The 23547-nt window shown below is 30.3% G+C and overlaps 1 protein-coding gene across 2 annotated transcripts; it reads left to right on the top strand.

The window, feature by feature from the left end:
- The first annotated feature begins 1521 nt into the window (after window positions 1-1521).
- Window positions 1522-22612, top strand: LOC132733094 (cephalotocin receptor 1-like). 2 transcript variants are annotated; one of them, XM_060719689.1, is made up of 3 exons: window positions 1522-2330; window positions 3410-4082; window positions 22354-22612. In XM_060719689.1, the coding sequence occupies exons 1-3, from the start codon at window positions 1968-1970 to the stop codon at window positions 22479-22481; spliced, it is 1164 nt and encodes a 387-aa protein (XP_060575672.1). In that variant the 5' UTR covers window positions 1522-1967; the 3' UTR covers window positions 22482-22612. The 2 variants fall into 2 exon arrangements, with proteins under 2 accessions (XP_060575672.1, XP_060575673.1); XM_060719690.1 differs by lacking the exon at window positions 22354-22612 and adding an exon at window positions 9115-9324.
- The last annotated feature ends 935 nt before the right edge of the window (window positions 22613-23547 follow it).

Here is a 23547-nt window from a genome sequence, read left to right as displayed (position 1 = left end):
CGTCTATTTTTACGTAATTTCTCAGATCTCTTCTCTTCTGATAGCACGAAGACATATTGTACTACATGCTTCAAATCCAATGTTTCAATAATAATAACAATAATAATAATAATAATAATAATAATAATAATAATAATAATAATAAAAAAGATGAAAATGAATAAATAATTACTTCTCTCACTATATAATATAACTGAATAAGAACGGTGGCCAGATGGTTAAAGTGTCGGCGTCTTAACAAATGGTTTACGGGTTTAAGTCATAACCGGGTAACGGCAATATTTACATGTGATAAATTAAACTTCTTTTCTAAATTGAACCTTCTAAACATTCTTTGTGTATTTCACTACTTTCAAAATTGTAAGTTTAATGTTCATGTCACTGGTGAAATTACAAAATATCATAATCCAATAAATACAACCAGACACCTAGGGGGTTCTAATATATTGGAAAAATAAAAACCCACACAAAATTTCTAACGATGACAAAAAGGTAGACAATAATCATCCTTATTTTTGCTGGTATCAACATTTTTCATCAATTTTATTTTTTATTGCAATTGCTTGATTTATAGTGGTTGGAAAGCCAAAGAACACGTTTCTACATGTACCTGGTTTAATTAACGCAAGGAAACTTTATTATCTGAAAGCTCATACTTTTGTTATATTTATTTAGAGCAGCTAAGTTTACGCATATAAATGCGGGAGATCGTGTGTAAGCGACTGGATAGCTCCTGCAGAGCAGGGGTACGGTATTCCGAGGGTACCAGGTTCACAACCCTATTGAAGAAGAGTGATAGCATAGTATATAGGTCGTCGAAGTTCACCCAATAGCACTCGAATCATCAGGCACCCCCATAGGTACATGACACACCACATAAACACCAGAAAGAAAATAATTTTAAGGACCGCTACAGTATATTAGTAAATAAAAACAGATTGTCCTATCATGCGTATGAGGATGAATTATTCAAATCTTGGTACATGGAATTTAGCATATCGTATCAGTATAGAAATCTTAATCAATCATATATTACTTTGGCAGTTTGTGTGTGCTAGCCTGCGAACAGAAGAGCTTTTCATCCATAATTTCCAATACTTTTTCACAGAGATAAAAGCGACGCGCTTGTCTCCGGGGCAGTAATACATTTCTGACAAATATCTAAATTTTGATATTTATGTAAAAAAGGGATCATATTTGTGTATGAATTTGTAATGTTTGACTGATTTTAGACATTTTTTATTACAACATATTTTATCACAGACACAGAATTAATTAATGTTAATATTGTGTTTTACATATACGCCTTTTTAAAGCGTCGCAGCGATTGAAAGCTTTAACAAAATTCAGACAGGCATGCAGATACAGATATTTTGGACATCGTTAACTTGCTCAACGTTTGGTAATAATTTTTATAAAAATTCTAATAAAAAAAAAGGAATATTAAAGAACCATTTACAAATGATATGTTACAATAGTTTTTCTTTTGTTTGCGAATATGTTGAATTTTTTTCTTTATTCTACATCTAGAATATACTGAAAAAATTACTGACTGAAAAAAGCCAGTTACATTATATTTAAGGTGAAACAGATCACCCTGAAGACAAACAGTTAAGTGATAGAAAACAATTACAATATTGTAAGTGGTTTATTTGTGTTTTAAAGCGGAAACGGTAACATATTTATAAATTGTTAGCAATTGTTAGCACGTGGTTTCTAGTGAGGATTAATTGTAGACAAATACTGGAATGTGAAAAATAGTTGTAGATAAACACGTGCCGATCAACTCGCGACCTACCTGGAAGTAGAAGAAGAAATAGTATGGAAGACAGCACTAGTTAATTAAGTGCTTTATTTTAAAGTTAACTATTCTTATTGAGACATTTACAATATATATTAAAGGATAAAAATGATTCTGTAAAACAATACGCAAATTTAGAGCAATAAAAATGTAAGTTAATTCAATCATGGAAAATTCAACAAATGAAAGCGTGTTAAACGAAAACAGTTCTATGGCATATGTAAATACAACTAATGATTATTATCTAAATTCGAGTAATGTCGAATTTACACGAGATGAAAATTTGGCAAAAATCGAGATTATTGTTCAAAGTGTAATTTTTGTATTAGCTGTGATAGGCAACGGGACAGTACTTGGCGCTCTGGTGTTGAAAAGAGGGTCTCTAACTCGTATGCATTTATTAATGTTACATCTAAGCATTGCCGACCTGTTTGTGGCCTTCGGGAGCGTCCTTCCGCAGCTGGCGTGGGATGTGACCTTTGTTTTTAAAGGCGGAGACATATTGTGTAGGCTCGTGAAATACATGCAGGTAAATCTAGTATATATATTTAATTCGTTCTTTATTAACTCGTTGCGTAATTAATAATGAATAAAAACTCATTTTTTAAAATTATTTATTTTAACTGACACGAAAACTATTAAACTATTACCAAAAAGTTTTCCACAAAATAAATTTAAATATAACACCATAAGGAAATATACCTCAGACCTGCGTATTATAGTTATATAATACTTAGCCCCAACCCTTTTGCTATTTGTTATTTCGAAATCAATTTGTTTCTCTGTATATTTACATGTATATATTAGCAATAAAATATGATTAAACTAAACTAGCAATTTCACATGAATTTAGAATTAAATTGATCACATCTTTATAGTTTTATTTATCCATTTTGCATTTTGTATAAATATAGTATGCGTGGAATATTTAAAAAAAAATACATACACGAATGCATAAAATAAATATCAAAAAATCTTGATGAAATACAATGCATATTTTCATTTTCCGTATTGTTTCATTGTAAAAAATATTTTTGAGTGCAATGAAATTTATTTTCCCTATTTTCACTGGTGCCTTGCCGGATTATTTTCTTTTAATTCTCTTAATTTTTTGTATTCATATTTAATACTTCTATTAACGATACTTTGCTTAATTACTATTAAAATATGTTACCATGGGCAGTTGGCTTTCACCTTGACTAAAAGTGACTTTACAAGCTATTTGTCATACATTGCCCGCTTCTTATACCGGACAAGTAATTGTACGGGCTATTCGCAATTGTGTTTCCGATATACATGTATATCCGATATGTAAACAGAGAAAGAAAAATATTAGTTGCAATAAATTATATCAAGCTATCAATTTTTCATATTAATCAAGCTATCAATTTTTAATATTAATGTAAATTTGTAGATTTTAGTTTAGTTTTACTGTATATTGAAATTCCGACCACAACAGAGTAGATGAAATGAGATCGCTATGCCAGTACTAATTATTGTTTTGTTTCACCATTAACATTCATTTATAAGATAAAAGAAATAAATCAAGTGTATTCCATCTTAAATTTTATTGAACATTTATAACAATTCAATTGCCTTATATTTCAGATTCTTACAATCTACGCTTCGTCCTATATTTTGGTTATGACAGCTATTGACAGATATTTAGCGATATGTCATCCACTAGTTAGCCGGAAATACTCTTCAAAGATCGTGAACAAAATGGTCATAATCGCCTGGACGCTTTCTTTACTATTTAGCATTCCACAAATCTTTATTTTTTCTTATAAACTCACTCCTTATGACATATATGACTGTTGGGCTACTTTTGAGCCAGAATGGACTTTAACGTTTTATATCACAACATTCACAGTTCTAGTTTACATAATTCCAACCTTAATTTTAATATTTTGCTATGGAAGCATATGTATAGCTGTGTGGAAAAGTAACAAAGTTGGCGAAAGGATTACAACAATATCCAAGCGTTTTCGTTCATCCAAGCGCCTGGATGATGGGAGAAAATACCGGAAGTCGGAGCAATTAGATTTAACGAGTGGCGTGTTTTTCACCGGAGCACCAAATATCCGCGAGCAGATTCCACAAAGAACGGACATAGGAAAACTTGCAAAAAGTAGGAAACGTGCAGGAGGAGGAATAACAAGAGCAAAGCTAAAGACCATCAAGTTAACACTCACTGTAATATTGTGCTATAATTTATGCTGGTCGCCGTTCTTCGTGGCACAAATGTGGGCAGTGTATGATGAAACGGCGCCATTCCATGGTAAGTAAAATTCAGACAGTTATTTTTTTTAAAAGTAAATAACATTGATAATAATAATAATAATAATAATAATAATAATAATAATAATAATAATAATAATGATGATGATGATGATGATGATGATGATGATGATGATGATGATGATGATAACTTTTTCATAATTTTATTTCTGATGCCATATATAACGCCGTAATAAAATCAGAAGACCACAAATAAAGTTATTGTCAACAACTGTAATGTATCTCATTTTGTTTAAGATAAATTATATAATGTACATAAATATATCCATGCGTAATAAAATATGGCCTTCTATTGCCTATTTAGATTAATTCAAGACACAAGTTAATTATGTGTATAATTTACGTTTATTCCCTTTCAAGTCAATGTATACAAATAATAATTCATAAGGAATTAAAAACGGATTTTGTACTAACACTAATAAATACAGTATAAAGCTTCAAACTGTTTTGTATATCCACGCAAATCTGGGTTACAAACAAATTGCCACATTACTTCGAAAATACGCATAAAAGGATTGACAAATCGGTTGTGAACAATAGCTATAACTGAAGTTTATACCCATACATTTTTGATATATAGAAAACATAAAAACGGAACATTGTATTGTTTCCAATACTTTTGCTCGATCATTGTAGGGGTAGTCAGATCAAATGTTTGAATAAAGCAGGTAAATAGGACAACTAATGTTTAAAAATGAAATAAAATGCTACTATTTTATGTAGAATATGAACCATTCAGTAATTATTTTAGAATTCGCTATTTGCTCATAAGGAAATTAACAAACAATTTTACATATTTGCAAGAAACCAATATACGTATAGCTGTATACATTTTTAAGTGCCAAAGTATGTTAGGCCAGCTTGCGACTAAAAGGATTTCTGTGTTCAATTTGATGTATTTGGGCGTTCTGAAGAGAGCTTTTTTTCTATTTCTGTTCTAAATACAGTGGACTTAACGACTCTTTAACATTTCAGGAACTTTATTCCTCACAATAAATATGATGTCATTTTACACAATTGCAATTTTCTGTCTTTCTTTAAATTTTGGAAACTACTAGTTTCCCAATGGCTACGGAATAGTAAATAATAATGTTTTGATTAAAAAAAAATCATTTCATTGACTTGCCAAGAACCGTTTAATATGCACAATATTGCATTCTCACAGAAAAACTATTTTGTGTGGCTAATGTGCCATTGAATCAACGGCAAATTATAATATGATATTCAACGGCAGAATATTATGAGATATTCAACGACAGAATATTATGAGATATTCAACGACAGAATATTATGAGATATTCAACAACATAATGTCATATTGAAAGAGGCGATAGCCAAAATTCAATTCGAATTATTTGATAATTTTATATTTTATCTCTATTAGTACACGCCGAAATGAAATAACAAAGAATATGTATTGGTTACAAAAAACCCAACCGTAAGCCTTGACGGACTTTCAGTTTACTTATCAAATTATCTTTGTCTAGATGTCTGGAATATTCCATTAAGTTATTTGCCAACGGCATTCCTTTTTTTCTAGTTTTGTATCTCATATAAGTGATTGATGCATCAATAAAGGACTGACGGGAGGAAAAGAATATAAAATAAATATAAATTTCCATTCAATGCTTTTAGTTTCGCAATAATGTTATCATGACAAGTGGTAAAAAATTCAATGAAAAGAGGAAAGTATAAGAGATTTGAAATAGATTATAGATTATACATTGCAAATAGAGATTTACTTAAATTATTTTCGGTAAAAGATGAGCACAATGTGTATATTGATGGTCATCCGAAATACTAACTAATCTGACAGAAATTTCTAGACAAATAACAAGTATTTGAAAATAAAAATTATGTCCATTTTCCAGCATTTGAGCCATAAAAACTGTATACCAATGTTTCGTTACATATGTTTTGAAGTAAAAATTCACTCTGTTCTTGAAAATAAATGGAAATGGAACAAATTGCATTTGTAGAATCCTATTTGTCATTTGTTATTTGAGTGTATTTAGTTAAAAATTAAATTATATTTATTCAATTCTCAAATTCTGTTTATTGAAAAACTTCCTTAAAAGTCATTTCGACCTTTCGGTTCAGACATATCTTGTAAACTTACACATCTATATGTTTTACTTGAACATTCCATTTGTGTGTGACATATTGCCAAGATTTTCTCTTTTAATTAATGTAATTGAATGCCAGACAAACAAAACTTATTGCTGAAAACGCCAAGTAAATTATATGTTTGTACACTTAGCAAGCAAACAATAAACTTGGTACAACACTAAGCCTAGTTGTATAAACTAATGAGTTTCGAAGCTGATTAAGAAACGTAGTTTTCTGAAAGTTTTATTGCATAGATAGCAGCAACAAAAGAAAGGACGGCTGCGAAACAAAAACAGTACGCTCGTAAAACACAAATCAAGAATTCGTACAAACTCATAAGAAGCTTAACAAAACAAATCGTCACCTTAGTGCAGTAACAGATTAAGTCATTAATTTGTTTTAATAGGAGTTAAGCAGTTAATGCACTAAGGTTACGAAAATGATGACATTATCTTGACAAAGTTCTCTCTCTAGAATAATGAAATTCTTTACGCAAAGGAATTTTCTTTAAGGCCCTATTTTGGGAACCCAGAAAATGATTTTAATTTCATTTCTTAAAAGATTTCGAGTTGTGGTGCCCTGTTTTAGTTGTAAAAGAAGTTACTCATTGACCAATTACAATGTATATGAACAATCATTTGCTTCTTTAGCCATTGGCAATTAATATAGTTATAGTAGCTAAATATTTTTTATGGAAGACACAATGCTACTTTGTTTATATTTTTCCCAAATAATTTAATAATAATTAAATTTACATTCAGTTATACATTGTTTTAGGTGTAAGCATATAACATGCCCTAAACCCATTATTCAAATGTTATTAAACTCAAGTTTGAAGCATAATGTGCCTGTAAAAGGACTTGTCCATAATTCAATTTGTGTAAAACCAACTACCATTAAAGTACGGACTGAAAACCGAAACGTACCGTCCATGATCAGACGGATTGGATTTGCCCACTAATCTTGTTCTGCACTGGTCTCATGGGTTATTTCTCTATTGTCACTATTTTTGTGTTTCAAACACGTTCTTGTTTTTCTATATAATTGCATTGTACATCTTGTAAAAAATTAAAGGAAAAAAAATAAGTTTAAACTAAACTATTGTCACTAGGTAATTTTGCTAACTATTGACTATTATAATCGTGGCCGACAAATAGTTGATAACGTGGAATGTTAAGGCCAACATATAAAAAGAACTGCCGACAATAAAAAAACAACAACAAACTGCCGAACTCTTTTTTACATAAACATTGAATCAATTTAACGTTCCTATTTTTGCAGTAATTTCGAAATCCGCATTAAGTATTGTTTATTCATGTAAAATGGAATACTAATTGAAAGTACTAATGTTATTTGGTTTTTATCCCCCATACAACCATATATACACTTGGACTGACGTTTTGTTAAATATTGTTAATTAAAACCAAATGTCAAATATTGAATTATTCAAGTGACTCTCTTAGATTTTGTAACCGTAGTGTTTTATTCCATTTACATATTGCCATTGATTGTATCTTATAGGTCCACTATGCCTCAGAAATTTTATACTTTTCATGTCTCAAAAACTATTTATTTTTGATATTTTGTTTCAGTTTCTAAAAAATACTAATTAACAATATATATGGACTATCTTATGCATCTGTAGTTCAGTTGGCAATTGATATAATGATAGTGAATAATTATTTTGTATAAAAGCAAGTATACTACTTTGATTTCAGTTGCTTCCTTTACGACACATAACGTTATTCTAAAAAACGTCTAACATGCATTTAACCCATTATTTAAACATAATTTAACAAATGTTCAACATTTCTAAATAATTAAAAAAATAGGATTTTCTAGGCATAATGTGCTTTTAAACATAAAGTAAATTGTCACAACAATTTAAAATGCATAAATATTTAATATATTACATGTACATAGTTTATATTTCGTGTGTTTCACATCCTGTTATAAGTTAGTAAAATCTGTACATAGTCATTTATTCTAATACTTTGCAATAGTTAAGAAAATCTTACTCTAACCTTAACTAAATGTTTATTTTTCTTTCACGGATTAGAAAAAAAGTAAGGCAACATATTCTTAATGAGTAATGGTCTTTAATGGGTGATCAAAACAGTGAATAATTACGCTGATAGTATTTTATATCAGACATAATAACAAATCGTGAGAATATAAAACTTGAATGTTGCTTTCAAGTGTGAGATACATGATATAATTTGCATAAATAATAATATTTATATTAGTACTAATACAGAGTTTTAGGCGAGGGTTATATTGCAAACAACCGTTTATATACGACTATATAACCTGTCAGGAATATTTATAACGAACTTATAACACTGCACACTTTTATTTTTATTTTTTACAGAAAAGTGTGATTTCTTCGTAAATTGACAGCAACCGTGTATATAATAAAACTATAAAAACGTCAATGAAAAGCGACGTTTTATAAAGCAGATATTAAATTGTTGTAGAAAATATTACTATTCAAGCAATATGTTATAAGAATATCAAATTGATACATATCTATTGTTCTTATCATCATTTGAAATACTTATTTACCAATTGTAGACTATCTACTTTAATAAGCGCATGATCGCAAACTGCTATTTTTTCACTCGATACCAATTATTTGTCAAAGAAATTTGCTCTTTATTTTTTCTAGGCAACCTAATATTTTACGGCCGTTTTAGCACGGCATGCAAAAGTATACGACTGGAATTATTTTTTTATCTGAATAATTCCGACTTCATAAAATGTCATATGCTATTTAATGATAATATGTTATTGTTGTAATCCAGTTCTTGTTACTTGAGTCGAATAACACCATCCTGTAATCCTCTCTGCTCTATCACTTTAGACCAGTTCAACTGAATATTTTTTTCTTTTTGTCGTTTCAGGTGCAGCCTACACTATAATCCTGCTATTAGCAAGTTTAAACAGTTGTACCAATCCTTGGATATATTTGCTGTTCAGCGAGGCTAATCTACAAGAAATTAAACGTCTTTTTACCAGATTTATAAAATAACTATTTCATGTAATTATGTACTTTTTAGTGAGATAAGCATGGCTTAATACACTGGTGTAACATCATACAAATGCCATTTGAATTTGTAATAAGAAAATGCAGCAATGCTAGTTGTTGAGGTGCGGATTATTGTCCACTGATGATGTGTGTTTGTTAAATGTGTTTCTAATAAATAAAATCATAAATAAAATCATATCAACAATTCTTTTTGTCCCCAAAACCTGAGCTTGATATGAAATATAAAGCGTGGTTTATTAGAAACTCTTTTCCTGTTATCATAAAATTTCAAAATAAAGGAGCTTCGAGGGGATAAATGTCTTTGCCCCTTAACCAAATCATAGGTTCAAAATTCAAACCCTTCTCGGGTCACGGCCATGCTTGCACGCATGACGTCAGTACTGGTTAGTTCAAAGAAGCGAACTCCAAAATGTTTACTATGTATTGCAAGAAACTATTTAATCGAATTTAGATGCATATTTTTAAATTAATTTAAGGTTAATTTAACTGAACAATTATACATGTATACATATGTATCTATTTCATAGATTATTGAACAAATACGCCAAGTAATAATTAACTCAAACCCCGGCAGAGAAAGATGAATCGTACAATCAGTGTGTATACATTCAGTGTACACACAAATATTTTGCAAAGTTAAGAACCACTTCTCAGTCGTGGCTGAGATATCGACATTTAGGATTGAGGCATCAGATATGCAACCGTTTTTCCCAGCGTGATCGTTTCGAATGACTGGAGACTTTGTATCTCGTAGCTCCAGCAGGTTTAACCCCTTGTATTGCTCTAAATTTGCCGAATCTAGCAAAAATCCCATTTCCTGTTTTCGGTGCCAAATTACCTAAATGGTATAGATGCGACGTAAAAAAAACAACAACAACAACGAAACAACCAACAGACACATACACAGGACAAAGACCTCCGCACAAATGAAAACCCCACTACTTCATTCCTTTTTACACTATATGTCAATTTCACTTAGTACCTTTTAAAAGATCTAAAAAAGACCCAATGACTATATGCATATAAACATAAACAACTTCCCGTAATTCTGCTTTAGTAATTATTTCGTTATCAATTTAGAGATGTAAATATTGTTTCTATAATTGCTCTTTTCTTTATTTTCGTTTGGAAATACCATATACCAGCTTCACTATGTACTTTTTATAACAACTAAGCAACAGTTCACAAAGTCAATTATTTACGAGACAAATTGATCGTTAACATGTTACAGAAAATTTCTAATTTCTACAATTGTATCTTATATATAGATTAATGGCTTTAGTTAATATTTCATAAAATATCTTTAATATTTTTCTATTGCTCGTTTCCTTTTTTTATCTACAACTATCAATTTCGAATTCTTACGATACTTCTTAATATGATAATGGAAAACAGTGTAAAAAAAACTTTTCTTTCTTTTTAAGGCTTCATTTGCATGATTGAGTTTGCTAAGATATTAATGCAGGAAACGAAATGTTTGTTCAGAAAATAATTTTGAATGATTGTACCATAACCTTTACATTAATTTGATAGATGATTCCATTAGAAATTTCTGAAAGTCAAACTTGTAATGTTTTTTTAACAGTTTATCTCATAATAAATCAATCTAAGAAATATTGCATTAATCACAGTTCAGCTAAACGATTTCTTGTTGGATAATATAATCGCGGTAATTTAAGAATCAAAAATGTCACCAGAGACATACTAAATTCCATATATTTAACACATTTTTTTCTTATTTCTTATCATTCCAAGATAGGTTTGCATTTTTCTTGTACAATTGTGTGCCTTCGATAATTCTAATCATAAATGTATTCAGTTAAAAATTGAATATTTTTTTCTCAAACTTGAATAGTTTTCAATATTACTTTGCCATAGATATAAGTATCAATATTTTCAAGTACAACAATGGTACAGAATAAAAATAAGAAAAAAAATAGAAACATTAATTTGGTTATTTTATTAATAAGTAAATACAAGAAGACAAATGTTATGATTTATGCAAAAAAATGGTGTAATATGTGTTGTAAGGGAATGATATTATTTATTTAACAATTATTATGATATATTAATGCTATCACGAATTAAATAGCAAAACTGTTTTTGAAAATTAAAAAAAAAACTAACTATTAGCCTAGACGGACTTTTAATTTACTTATCAATGTATCTGTGTCTACATGCCTGGATTAATCCATTAGGCTCTTTGTTAGCATTTTTTCTTATTTTGTATCTTACGGAAGTGATTGATGCCATATATACCATAAATAAAGAACTTGGAGGAGCAAAAAGGAAAGTTCCATGTAAATGAAAATAAGATATATATTTTCATTCAAAGTTTTCAGTTAACCTGGAATTGATAAATATTTATAGATGTTGTAAGAAAATCATTTCAAATTCTTCACATACGTGTAGTTTTGAACTTTAACGTGTCGTTTTAACGTTTATTAGTTCTAAGAACTTCTCTGTTAATTAAGTTAATTGAATAATAGAAAAACATCTCTTGTAAATCTTTAAACGCCTAGTAAATTCTCTGTTTGTACAATCGTGGTACATTCTGAGCTTAGCAAGCAAAATATAATAAACTTAGTTTTATCACTTCATTTGTAACTGCACAAAAATAATGAGTTTGGAGAATGATTAGGAAACATGTATGTTGAAAGTCTTGCTGTAAATGAAGTTGTGAAGCTTATAATTTGCGAAATTACAAAAAAAACGCACTGGACGAAGTTTATGAAACATGTGTTTCTTGACAAATTTGCTGCAGTAATTAACTCGACAATATGTTCCCTATTTATCATTGGACTTGTCAGTCGATGAAGTCTAACGTGTCGACCCTAACGTCTGTGAACAAACGCCATAATTAGACTAAATACGAAAAAAATAACACGGTATCACATACATCTTGAACAAAGCAACACATGTCGTAAGCTTAATGACATATTCTTGTCTTTAAGTTGAATCCCTAACTTACTAGGTTTGTCAATATCCTAATTGGGACAAAACCATTGTCTTTTAAGGGAAAATGTAGTAATTGAATTTCGAAATGACTAAAAACCGAAAAGTGCAAACCATGGTCAGACATCACGAATGTTCTATCTTATCTTGTTCTTCTCAGGTCTCCTGTATAAATTCTGTTGCCACAAGCAGGATACGATACGAGGAAATGTGAAATAAAATTAATGTTTCGCAAAACTGAAAATGCTTTATATCACAAAAGTTTGACCATATAATAGTGATCGACTACTTATTGTTCAGAAAATTATAAGTAAATAAAACATTACCCTTTCAGTATACTAATGTTGTCACACTCATTTTATACAGTTCAACATAATATCCCATACATCACGTAGGATATTATTAATTCATGTTAAGTTGAATATATAGTCGAAAACATAAATAATTAAATGTAAAGTTGTTTTGACAGTTTGCCTGCATACTCCCTATCTACACAAGTATAGGAAAATTTTCAATTTTAACCCTGTGTGAAATTTTTCAATATCATTGATTATAAGCGTCCTTCCGTGACGTTCTTTGAAATATTTTCATGTCAATTCATTCAAGTAGATATTGTATTTAATTGTATCTTATATGTTAAAATGAACCGGCGGTGATGAAGTGTTATAACTTTTTCTACAACAATCACACTTTATAATAAATATTATATTAAATGTGTTCCAGTTAGATCTAAAAACATAAAATTAAAAAATGCTACAAGGATGAACTGCGGAACTTAAAAGAGAAGAATATTAAAAAAAAACCATAAGAAATGTACTCCGGTCTTAGAGTTCACATCATTGACAACTCTTTCTAAGCCTGTTCTGTGTACAGTGGCTCGGGAACCGACATGGCAGACTCGGGCATCATGTCTCACAAAAAGACTCTTATCAAGTCAATCAAACATCTCTGAATACTTGGATGACTTGACATACAGTGTCTTCTCCACGATGTGCACGCCTCGGGAGGGATGTGGAGAAGTTAGATTAAAGCGTTGAGAGGATTTTCAATTATAGGCCATTTAATAATGCTGATAATGCTAGAATACAGCCTTTTTAAAGTGACATTATGCTCATTTTTCCATTGTCAAGTTGAGCTGCATTGACTATTATATATTTCAAAAGACTTACTCTTTGAAATGGTGATTGACCAACAGTTGATTTTGGAAAATGATTAGTATAAAATATAAATTTGCTTACATAATTTAAAAGCTGAAGCCGTTTTATACATTGACAGTTACTGGTAAATTCCGATGGATATTTACAGAAATTCCTTTGCCCATGTGAGTTTTTTTCATGCGAAGAATATTATGAAATTTTTATTAATTATGGCAAATGTTAACTTTTTCGGATGCTTAGCAACCGAGTCATATGTGATTGCGAAATAGACGCGTGATTTACTGCGGAATGAAACGATTTATTTTTGGAGTGGCCAAGAAAAACATATTCACAAATCAGTTTTTCACTTCATGACCAATTTTAGATTTCTCAAAAGAAAAGATAATGTTGGCTTATCTCCGTATACAAATAATGGACTGTGCAACTGTCTGTAGTTCACCGAGCTTTAATATCGTGGAACCAGGCTTAAATTAAATCATGTGTAAGCACGTTGTCTGCACCTAAAGGGGAGTTGTTTCGCGTTTGGACAAAACTAATTTGACAGGAATATGGTGTCGGATTCCTGGCACATAACGACATTGACTAAACCGTACCAATCCTGTCACTACTAGTACTACTAGTACTGACATAATGAAATTTTCATGCCATAACGCTTTCCCTTTCCCTTGAATTTCAACAACTGCGCAAATCTAAACAGACATTCATTATGTAGTATTTTATTTGGCTCTTCTAAAGTTCTGCAGTGCACATTTGACCATTACCTTTGCAGCCATTTTACGCGTTCGTAAAACATCGCCTGTTATTTTCACCTGTTCACTTACTTTATACCATAACGTGGGCATAATGGCACTTAAAGTAAAAGGTGGACTATTTTTTTCGGAATAATGCTATCGTGATCTTCTTAAAGTGTCAAATGTTTCTTTATATTAAACTGATTATTCTTGTAATCCGTTTCCTGTCACTCAAGTCAAATAATATCTTTCAGTAATCCTCTCTTTTTCTATCACTTCAGACCCATTTAACTAAAAGACCTATTCTATTTGTTATTTCATATGCAGCTTACATCATAATCCTGCTTTTAGCAAGATTGAACAGTTGTACCACTCTTTTGGCTATATTTGGTATTCAGCGAGACAAGGAATAAAGCGTCTTTTTAGCAGATTTATAAAATTGCTATTTCTCATGCGATTATTTTCTTTAGGTGTCTCTGTATGGAATTAGATGACTTAATGTATAGAAGATATTGAATGAGTGTATTATTCAATACTGAATATATTGAACAAGTTGAATCAAATTATTTTATGCGATCCTCTGGCAAGCATAAAGTTACTTTTTTCAACGAGTTTAGTTCAGAAAATTTACAAATAAACCTACCAAAAAATATAAAAGTCTTTTTATTACAAATCCAAAATAAAAACTGATAACAATAACATTATCACATTTTCATTAACGCGCTTTGAGTGCAACGCATCTTTACTTTGTTTATATTACGCAAATAACGTCTCGTCGAAGTAAATGCACGACAGTGCAATACCATTTTTACAGAGTCGTAAAAGCGGCACGGGTATGTGATTACCGGTATAACATGAACCAAATAAAAAATGATTGGATGATATTAGATAATAAAGTTTATGAATGAAACAATATTAAATTCATGTGATTAGGTGTTCTTGGATTGTTTTACTAATTTTCAATGTCAAAAATTGCTTATCCTTCATTAAAGTGAGCTTTGCTACTTTTAGCTCTGAATGTTATTATGACGTAATATACTGATTGTGGAGAACAAATTGCACCAATGTTTGCAAATACAACATATTGTGTATGATATGCATAAATCATCTCTGAATGAGCGGTTAGGTCTCATAAATATTTGAAAGTAGCCGTCAAGTTTCCTTATAAATCGCTGGAATCATTGTCTGAAAATGATTGTCGTTAGTGGAGTTCCCAGACAGACACCTCCCTTTATCAGATAGAGTCAATCAAATATGAAAAGAACTTGCAACTAAGTCATCATAAGAGTATACAGAGGCAGAAAAGTAATGAAAGGTTGATATACTTCTAGTTTTTATAATAAAAATATATGATAATGTAAATAATCGTTATAGCTAACAACAGATTTCCAAGTTCGAATCCTTGCAATAATTGTGTCTATTTTAATTATATTAGACACATTTACAAAACTACTGCCTTTTTGACATTTCGGACACACATCTGGAGGAGTGGTGATCCCTCCCTCTTATCAGTCAACACGAAGTACAAAATTTGTTCAAAAGTACACGAAAATTGCAGACTTGGTGTTATTGAGTCTGTACTGCGCATGAGGGATAATGAAAAAATTGCACCAATACTTACGCCCCTAGCACCGGGGTTACAAACAAATTGCCACTGTTACAACTTCGAAAATACGCATAAAAACGATTGAAAAATCGGTTGTGAACAATAGCTTTAACCCATACATTTTTGTTTATAGAAAACATAAAAGCGGCAACATTGTATTGTTTCCATAAGCTTTTGCTCGATCATTGTAAGAGTAGTCAGATCAAATGTTTGAATAAAGGAGGTAAATAGGAAAGTAAATGTTCAGGAATGAAATATAATACTGCTATTGTATGTTGAATATGAACCATTCAGTAATTATTTTAGAATTCGCTATTTCCTTACAAGGAAATTAACAAACAATTCTACATATTTGCAAGAAACCAATATACGTATAGCTGTATACATTTTTAAGTGTCAAAGTATGTTAGGCAAGCTTGCGACTAAAAGGATTTCTGTGTTCCATTTGATGTTTTTGGGCGTTCTGATAAGAGTCATTTTTTCTATTTCTGTTCGAAATATAGTGGACTCAACGACTCTTTAACATTCAAGGAACTTTAATGATCATATTATGAAGTCATTTCACACAATTGCAATTTTCTGTTTTTCTTTAAATTTTGGAAACTACTAGTTTCACAATGGCTTCGGAATAATTTATAATTATGTTTTGATTAAAAAAAAGAGATCATTTAGTGGACTTGCTAAGAACTGTTTAATATGCACAATATTGCGTTCTCACAGAATACTTTTTTGTGTGGCTAATGAGCCATTGAATCAACGGCAAATTATAATATGATATTCAACGGCATACTGTGAGATATTCAACGGCAGAATTTTATGAGATATTCAACGACATAATGTCATATTGAAAGAGGCGATAGCCGAAATTCAATTCTTAATATTTGATAATTTTATGTTTTATCTCTATCAGTACAAGCCGAAATGAAATAACAAAGAATATGTATTGGTTACAAAACCCAACCGTTAGCCTGGACGGTCTTTCAGTTTACTTATCAAATTATCTTTTGTCCAGATTTCTGGAAATATTCCATTAAGTTATTTGCTAACGACATTTCTTTTTCTAGTTGTGTATCTCGCATAAGTGATTGATGCCCCTATGAAGGACTGACAGGAGGAAAAGTATATATAATAAATATAAGTTTCCGTTCAATGCATTTAGTTTCGCAATAATTTTATCAGGAAACGTGGTATAAAGCTTCAATGATAAGAGGAAAGAATTAGAGATTTGAAATAGATTAACATTGCAGATATAGATTGCCTTAAATTATCGGTAAAAGATTAGCACAATCTGTATGTTGACGGTCATCCGAAATGCTTATCTGACAGAAATTTCTAGACAAATAACATGTATTTGAAAATAAAGATTATGTCCATTTTCTATCATTTGAGCCATAAAAAACTTTATAATTGTGTTTCGTTACAAATGTTTTGTAGTGAAAATAAACCGTTTTATTTAGAATAAATGGAAATGGAACACATTGCATTTATAGATTCGTATTTGTTATTTGAGTTATATTTTGTTAAAAATTAAATAAGATTTAGTCAACACTCAAAGGCTGTTTATTGATAGATTTTCTTAAAAGTCGTTTCGACCTTTCGGTTTAGACATATCTTGTAAACTTACACGTCTATATGCTTTACTTGAACATGCCATTTGTGTGTGACATATTGCCAAGATTTTCTCTTTTAATTAATGTAATTGAATGACAGACAATCAAGGAGTTATTGCTAAAAACGTCAAGTAAATTATCTATTTGTACCATCTTAGTATCTTTTTCGCTTAGCAAGCAAACAATTAACTTGCTACAAGACTTAGTCTAGTTGTACAAAATAATTAGTTTTGACGCTGATTAAGAAACGTAGAACGTAGTTTCTGAAAGTTTAATTGCACAGGGAGCAGCAACAAAAAAAATTATACAAATCAAGAATTCGTAGAAACTCAAAAGAAGCTTAACAAAACAAATTGTCACCTTAGTGCAGTAACAGATTAAGTCCTTAATTAATTCTAATAGGAGTTAAGCAGTTATTGCTCTAAGGTTACGAAATGTTCCTTGATGGCATTGTTACAGTTTTTATATATGTATTTGGTGTCCTGTTATAGTTAACAAAAAAGTCATTCATTGACCAATAACATGAATAATCTTTTTCTTTTCTTTTTAAGCTTTCAAAAATTAGTACAGTTATAGTAGTTAAATATTTTGTATGGAAGACAAAAATATCTTTGTTCACATTTTTTCTATATAAATGATGAATAAATTCACAGTTAGTAATTTATCCAGGTGATAAGCATCTAACATACCCGAAACCCATTATTCAAATGTTATAAAACTCAGGTTTGACCCGTTTTAAAAAAGAAAGCTTTACTCATTTCTGAAGTATTATGTGCAAAAAAAAAATTGGCAATCATTCAATCTGTATAATACCAACCATATTTTAAGTACGACCTGGTAACCGAAACGTACCGTCCATGATCAGACGGATTGGATATGATGTGCCCACAGATCTTGTTTTGCACTGGTCGCATGGGTTAATTCTAATGACACTATGTTGTATTATAAAAGATAGACTATTTTAATGGCAGTTGACAACAGGTCAACATGTTAAACAACTGACTAAAATAGAAAAGAAAAGCAGCAGCAACAACTGCAAAAACAACAAGACCCACAAAGATTGTGTCACTCTTTCGAACTTTAAATTGATATATTTATAGTATACATAGAAGTAATTTTTTGTACAAATTAACATGATTTTCTTTGTGAAATTCAATGGCAGAATGTCATACTGTAAGAGGTGAATAGCCAAAATTCTATTCTGAATATTTGATAATTTTACATCTTTATCTATCAGTACAAGTTGAAAAAGCAAAGAACATCGTGAGCCTTGACGGACTTTCGATTTACTCATCAAATTATCTTTGTCTAGATTTCTGAAATATTCCATTAAGTTATTTGCTAACGACATTTCTGTTTCTAGTTGTGTATCTCGTATAAGTGATTGATAAATCTATGAAGGACTGATGGGAGGAAAAAAATAGAAAATAAATATAAGTTTCCATTCAATGCTTTTAGTTTCGCAATAATGTTATCATGAAAAGTGGTATAAAGATTCAATGATATGGGGAAAGTATTAGAGATTTTGAATAGATTATACATTGCAGATAGAGATCACATATATACAGCTTAGATTCTGCTGCACAATCTGAATTTTGACCACTATCCGAAACACTAATCTTACAAACATTTCTAAACAAATAACAAGTAGTGGGAAAAAACAGTGTCCATTTTATACTAGAGTCTATAAATATGTATATGTTTCGTTTCATATATTTTGTAATGAACACGAAAAAAACTCTTTGTGTAAAAAATAAATGGAAATGGAAAAAAATGGCATTTGTAGAATCTTATTTGTGATTTGTTATTTGCGTTAATTTAGTTAAATATTCAATTAGATTAAGTCAAAACCCAAATGCTGTTTATTGAAAAACTTTCTTTAAAGATATTTCGACATTTCGGTCCAGAATTATCTTGGAAACTTACACGTCTATATGTTTTACTAAAACACGCCATTTGTGTTTGACATATTGCCGCGATTTTCTCTTTTAATTAATGTAATTGAATGTCAGACAATCAAAGACTTATTGCTTAAAACGCAAAGTAAATTATCTATTTGTACCATCTTAGAATAATCTTCGCTTAGCAAGCAAACAATTAACTTGGTACAAGACTTAGTCTAGCTGTACAAAATAATGAGTTTAGACGCTGATTAAGAAACGTAGTATTTTGAAAGTTTTATTGCACAGGGAGCAGCAACAAAGAAAAAGACGGCTGCGAAACAAATAATAGTAAAATACAAATCAAGAATTCGTAGAAACACAAAAGAAGCTTAACAAAACAAATCGTCACCTTAGTGCAGTAACGGATAAAGTAATTAATAAGTTTTAATAGGAGTTAAGCAATTGTTGCTCTAAGGTTACGAAATGATTGCATTGCTTAACAAAGTCTATCTCTTGATAATGAATTCTTTACCAGAGGAATTTCTTTAAGGCCCATTTTGACCCAGAAATGATTTTAATTTTATTTCTCAAAATATTTTAATTTGTGGTGCCCTGTTTTAGTATTAAAAGAAGTTACTCATTGACCAATTACATGAACAATCTTTTGCTTCTTTAGCCTTTGGCAATTAGTATAGTTATAGTAGCTAAATATTTTTGTGGAAGACACAATGCTACTTTGTTTATATTTTTCCTAAATAATTTAATAATACATGTAATTATATTTACATTTAGTTATACATTGTTTTAGGTGTATGCATATAATATGCCCTAAACCCATTATTTACACGTTATAAAACTCAAGTTTGAATGTGCCTTTAAAAAGACTTGTCCATAAATCAATTTGTTTAAAACCAACTATCATTAAAGTACGGACTGGAAACCGGAACGTACCGTCCATGATCAGACGGATTGGATGTGCCAACTAATCTTGTTCTGCACTGGTCTCATGGGTTATTTCTATTGTCACTATTTTTGTGTTTCAAACACGTTCTTGTTTTTCTATATAATTGCATTGTACATCTTGTAAAAAATTAAAGGAAAAAAAATAAGTTTAAACTAAACTATTGTCACTAGGTAATTTTGCTAACTATTGACTATTATAATCGTGGCCGACAAATAGTTGATAACGTGGAATGTTAAGGCCAACATATAAAAAGAACTGCCGACAATCGAAAAACAACAACAAACTGCCCAACTCTTTTTTACATAAAAATTGATCAATTTAACGTTCCTATTTTTGCAGTAATTTCGAAATCCGCATTAAGTATTGTTTATTCATGTAAAATGGAATACTAATTGAAAGTACTAATGTTATTTGGTTTTTATAACCATACAACCTTATATACACTTGAACTGGCGCTTTGTTTTATAATGTTAATAAAAACCAAATGTCAAATATTGAAATACCATTCAAGTGACTCTCTAAGATTTTGTATTCGCATTCTTTCATTCCATTTAAATATTACAATTGATTGTATCTTATAGACCCATTTTGCCTCAGCAATTCTATAATTTTTATTTTTCAAAAACTATTTATTTTTGTTATTTTGGTTCAGTTTCCTAAAACATACTAGATCTAATTTACTATCTTCTGCAACTGTAGTTCTGATGACAATTGATATAATGATAGTGAATAATTATTTTGTATAGAAGCCAGTATACTACTTTTTTTACGTTTTCAATTGCTTCCTTAATGACACATAACTGCACGGTCATCACTACTTTTAAAAACATCTAACATGCAATTAACCCATAATTTAAACATAATTTAACACATGTTCAACATTGCTTAAGAATTAGAAAAATAAGGATTTTCTAGGTATAATGTGCTTTAAAACATAAAGCAGGTAAGTTTGATAAAATAGTCACAACTATTTAATATGCATAAATGTTTGATATATTAAATGTACATAGTTTATATTTCGTTTATTTCACATCCTTTGATATATAAATAAAATCTTTACATAGTCATTTAATCTTATACTTTGCAATAGTTAAGAAACACTTACTCTAACCTTAACTAAATGTTCATTTCTCTTTCACAGATTGAAAATAGTAAGGCAAAATATTCTTAATGTGTAACGGTCTATAATGGGTGGTGTGTAATACAATAAATAATTACGCTGATAGTATTTTATTTTACACATAAAGTATTTTATTTTAGACATAAGAACAAACCGTGAGAAAATAAAACATGAATGTTGCTTGCAAGTGTGAGATACATGATATAATTTACATATTAAATAATGATATTTATCTTACAATGTATTAGTTATGAAGATGTTTTGGCAAGGATTATATTACAAACACGACTATATTACCTGTCAGGAATATTTAAAAAGAATTTATAATACTGCAAACTTACTTTACTTTTTTACAGAAAAAGTGTGATTTCTTCGTAAATTGACAGCAACCGTGTATATAATAAAACTATAAAAACGTCACAATTTTTTTTATTCAATGAAAAGCGACGTTACAAATGTGCAGCTTTATAAAGCAGATATTAAATTGTTCTAGAAAATATTATTATTCAAGCAATATGTTATAAGAATATCAAATTGATACATATCTATTGTGTTTTATCATCATTTGAAATACTTATTTACCAATTGTAGACTATCAACATTAATCAGCACATGATCGCAAACTGCTATTTTCAGAAATCTGGCATGTTTTCTATTTTATCTGAAGAATATTATAAAATGTCAAGTGTTATTTTATATAGGAATATGGTTATTGTTGTAATCCATTTCTTGTTACTTGAGTCGAATCACACCATCCAGTAATCCTCTCTGTTCTACTACTTAAGACCCATTTAACTAAATATGAGCCGGGTCATGACAAAACCAACATAATGGGTTTGCGACCAGCATGGATCCAGACCAGCCTGCGCATCCGCGCAGTCTGATCAGGGTCCATGCTGTTCGCTGTCGGTTTCTATACTGGTTATAGAGTTTGTAAGCAAACAGCATGGATCCTGATCAGACTGCGCGGATGCGCAGCTAGTCTGGATCCATGCTGGTCGCAAACGCATTACGTTGGTTTTGTCGTGACGCGGCTCAATTATATTTTTTTCTTTTTGTCGTTTCAGGTGCAGCCTACACAATAATCCTGCTATTAGCAAGTTTGAACAGTTGTACCAATCCTTGGATATATTTGCTGTTCAGCGAGGCTAATCTACAAGAAATTAAACGTCTTTTTACCAGATTTATAAAATAACTATTTTATGTAATTATGTTCTTAGTGTTTTAAGTGAGAAAAGCATGGCTTAATACACCGGAGTAACATGAAACAAATGTCATTTGGAACGAGAAAATTTTATTTATGAAAGCAGCAATACTAGTTGTTGAGATCCACTGATGATTTGTGTTTGTGGAATATGTTTCTAATAAAAACAATCATATCAACAATTCCTTTTTTTCTCCAAAAACTAGAACCTTGGAATGAAATATCAAGCGTGGTTGATTAGTAGCATTATTTCCATTAACATAAAATGTAAAAAATAAAGGAGGGTCAAGGTGACAAATGTCTCTGTCTCTTAACAAAATCGTGTTTTCCAAAGTCAAACCATTCCCGGGTCACTCCAAAATGTTTACTATCAATTGCAAGAACCTATTTTATCGAGCTTTGATGCATATTTTAAACTAATACAAGATAAATTTAATTGCTCAATTATACATGTAAACTGATGCATTGATTTCATAGATAATTGAAAAAATAAGCAAAGTAATAATTGCAAAGAAAGACGAATCATACAATCATGGTGTATACATTCAGTTTACACATAAAGGTATCGCAAAGTTACGTACAGTTTCTCCCTTGTGACTATGGGGTCGCCTTTTAGGATTAAGGCATGCGAATTGCAGCAACTGTTTTTTTTACTGCGTGATCGTTAAAGGCGGCTAAATGGGAATGAATGACTTTAATTACTGAAGTTTGTGCATCTCGTAGCTCCAGCATCACGGTGAGTTGGTGGTTTTGACCCTAGGTGTTGCTGATTAGCCAAAATAATCTCTCCTTTTTTCGGTGCCATATGACGTCATTTGTGTTGGTGCACCGAACAAAAACCCACTTCATTCCTTTTATACTCTATGTCATTTTCGAAAGATAAAAAGCCCCATTGACTATATGCATTTAAACATATAAAAAGTTCAAACACATTCAGTTATTTACAAGAAAAGTTTAACCTTTAATAACTTACAGAAAATTGCGCATTTTACTTCTAGTACTTCTACAATTGTAACTTATATATGAATTAATGGCTTCAGTTGGTTTTTACTACATT

The sequence above is a fragment of the Ruditapes philippinarum genome, unplaced genomic scaffold, assembly GCF_026571515.1.
Source record: "Ruditapes philippinarum isolate M1 unplaced genomic scaffold, ASM2657151v2 ctg3625_1_1_1_1, whole genome shotgun sequence".
NCBI classification, from domain to species: domain Eukaryota; kingdom Metazoa; phylum Mollusca; class Bivalvia; order Venerida; family Veneridae; genus Ruditapes; species Ruditapes philippinarum.
The sequence above is the reverse complement of the archived record's forward strand: the minus strand, read 5'-3'. Positions and strand labels throughout refer to the sequence as shown.

Bases quoted from the DNA above. Each gene is read 5' to 3' on its own strand.
- LOC132733094 (XM_060719689.1), top strand. From the start codon at position 1,968: ATGGAAAATTCAACAAATGAAAGCGTGTTAAACGAAAACAGTTCTATG. The intron at 2,331-3,409 runs GTAAATCTAGTA...CTTATATTTCAG, and splicing joins GGCTCGTGAAATACATGCAG to ATTCTTACAATCTACGCTTC. The intron at 4,083-22,353 runs GTAAGTAAAATT...TTGTCGTTTCAG, and splicing joins TGAAACGGCGCCATTCCATG to GTGCAGCCTACACAATAATC.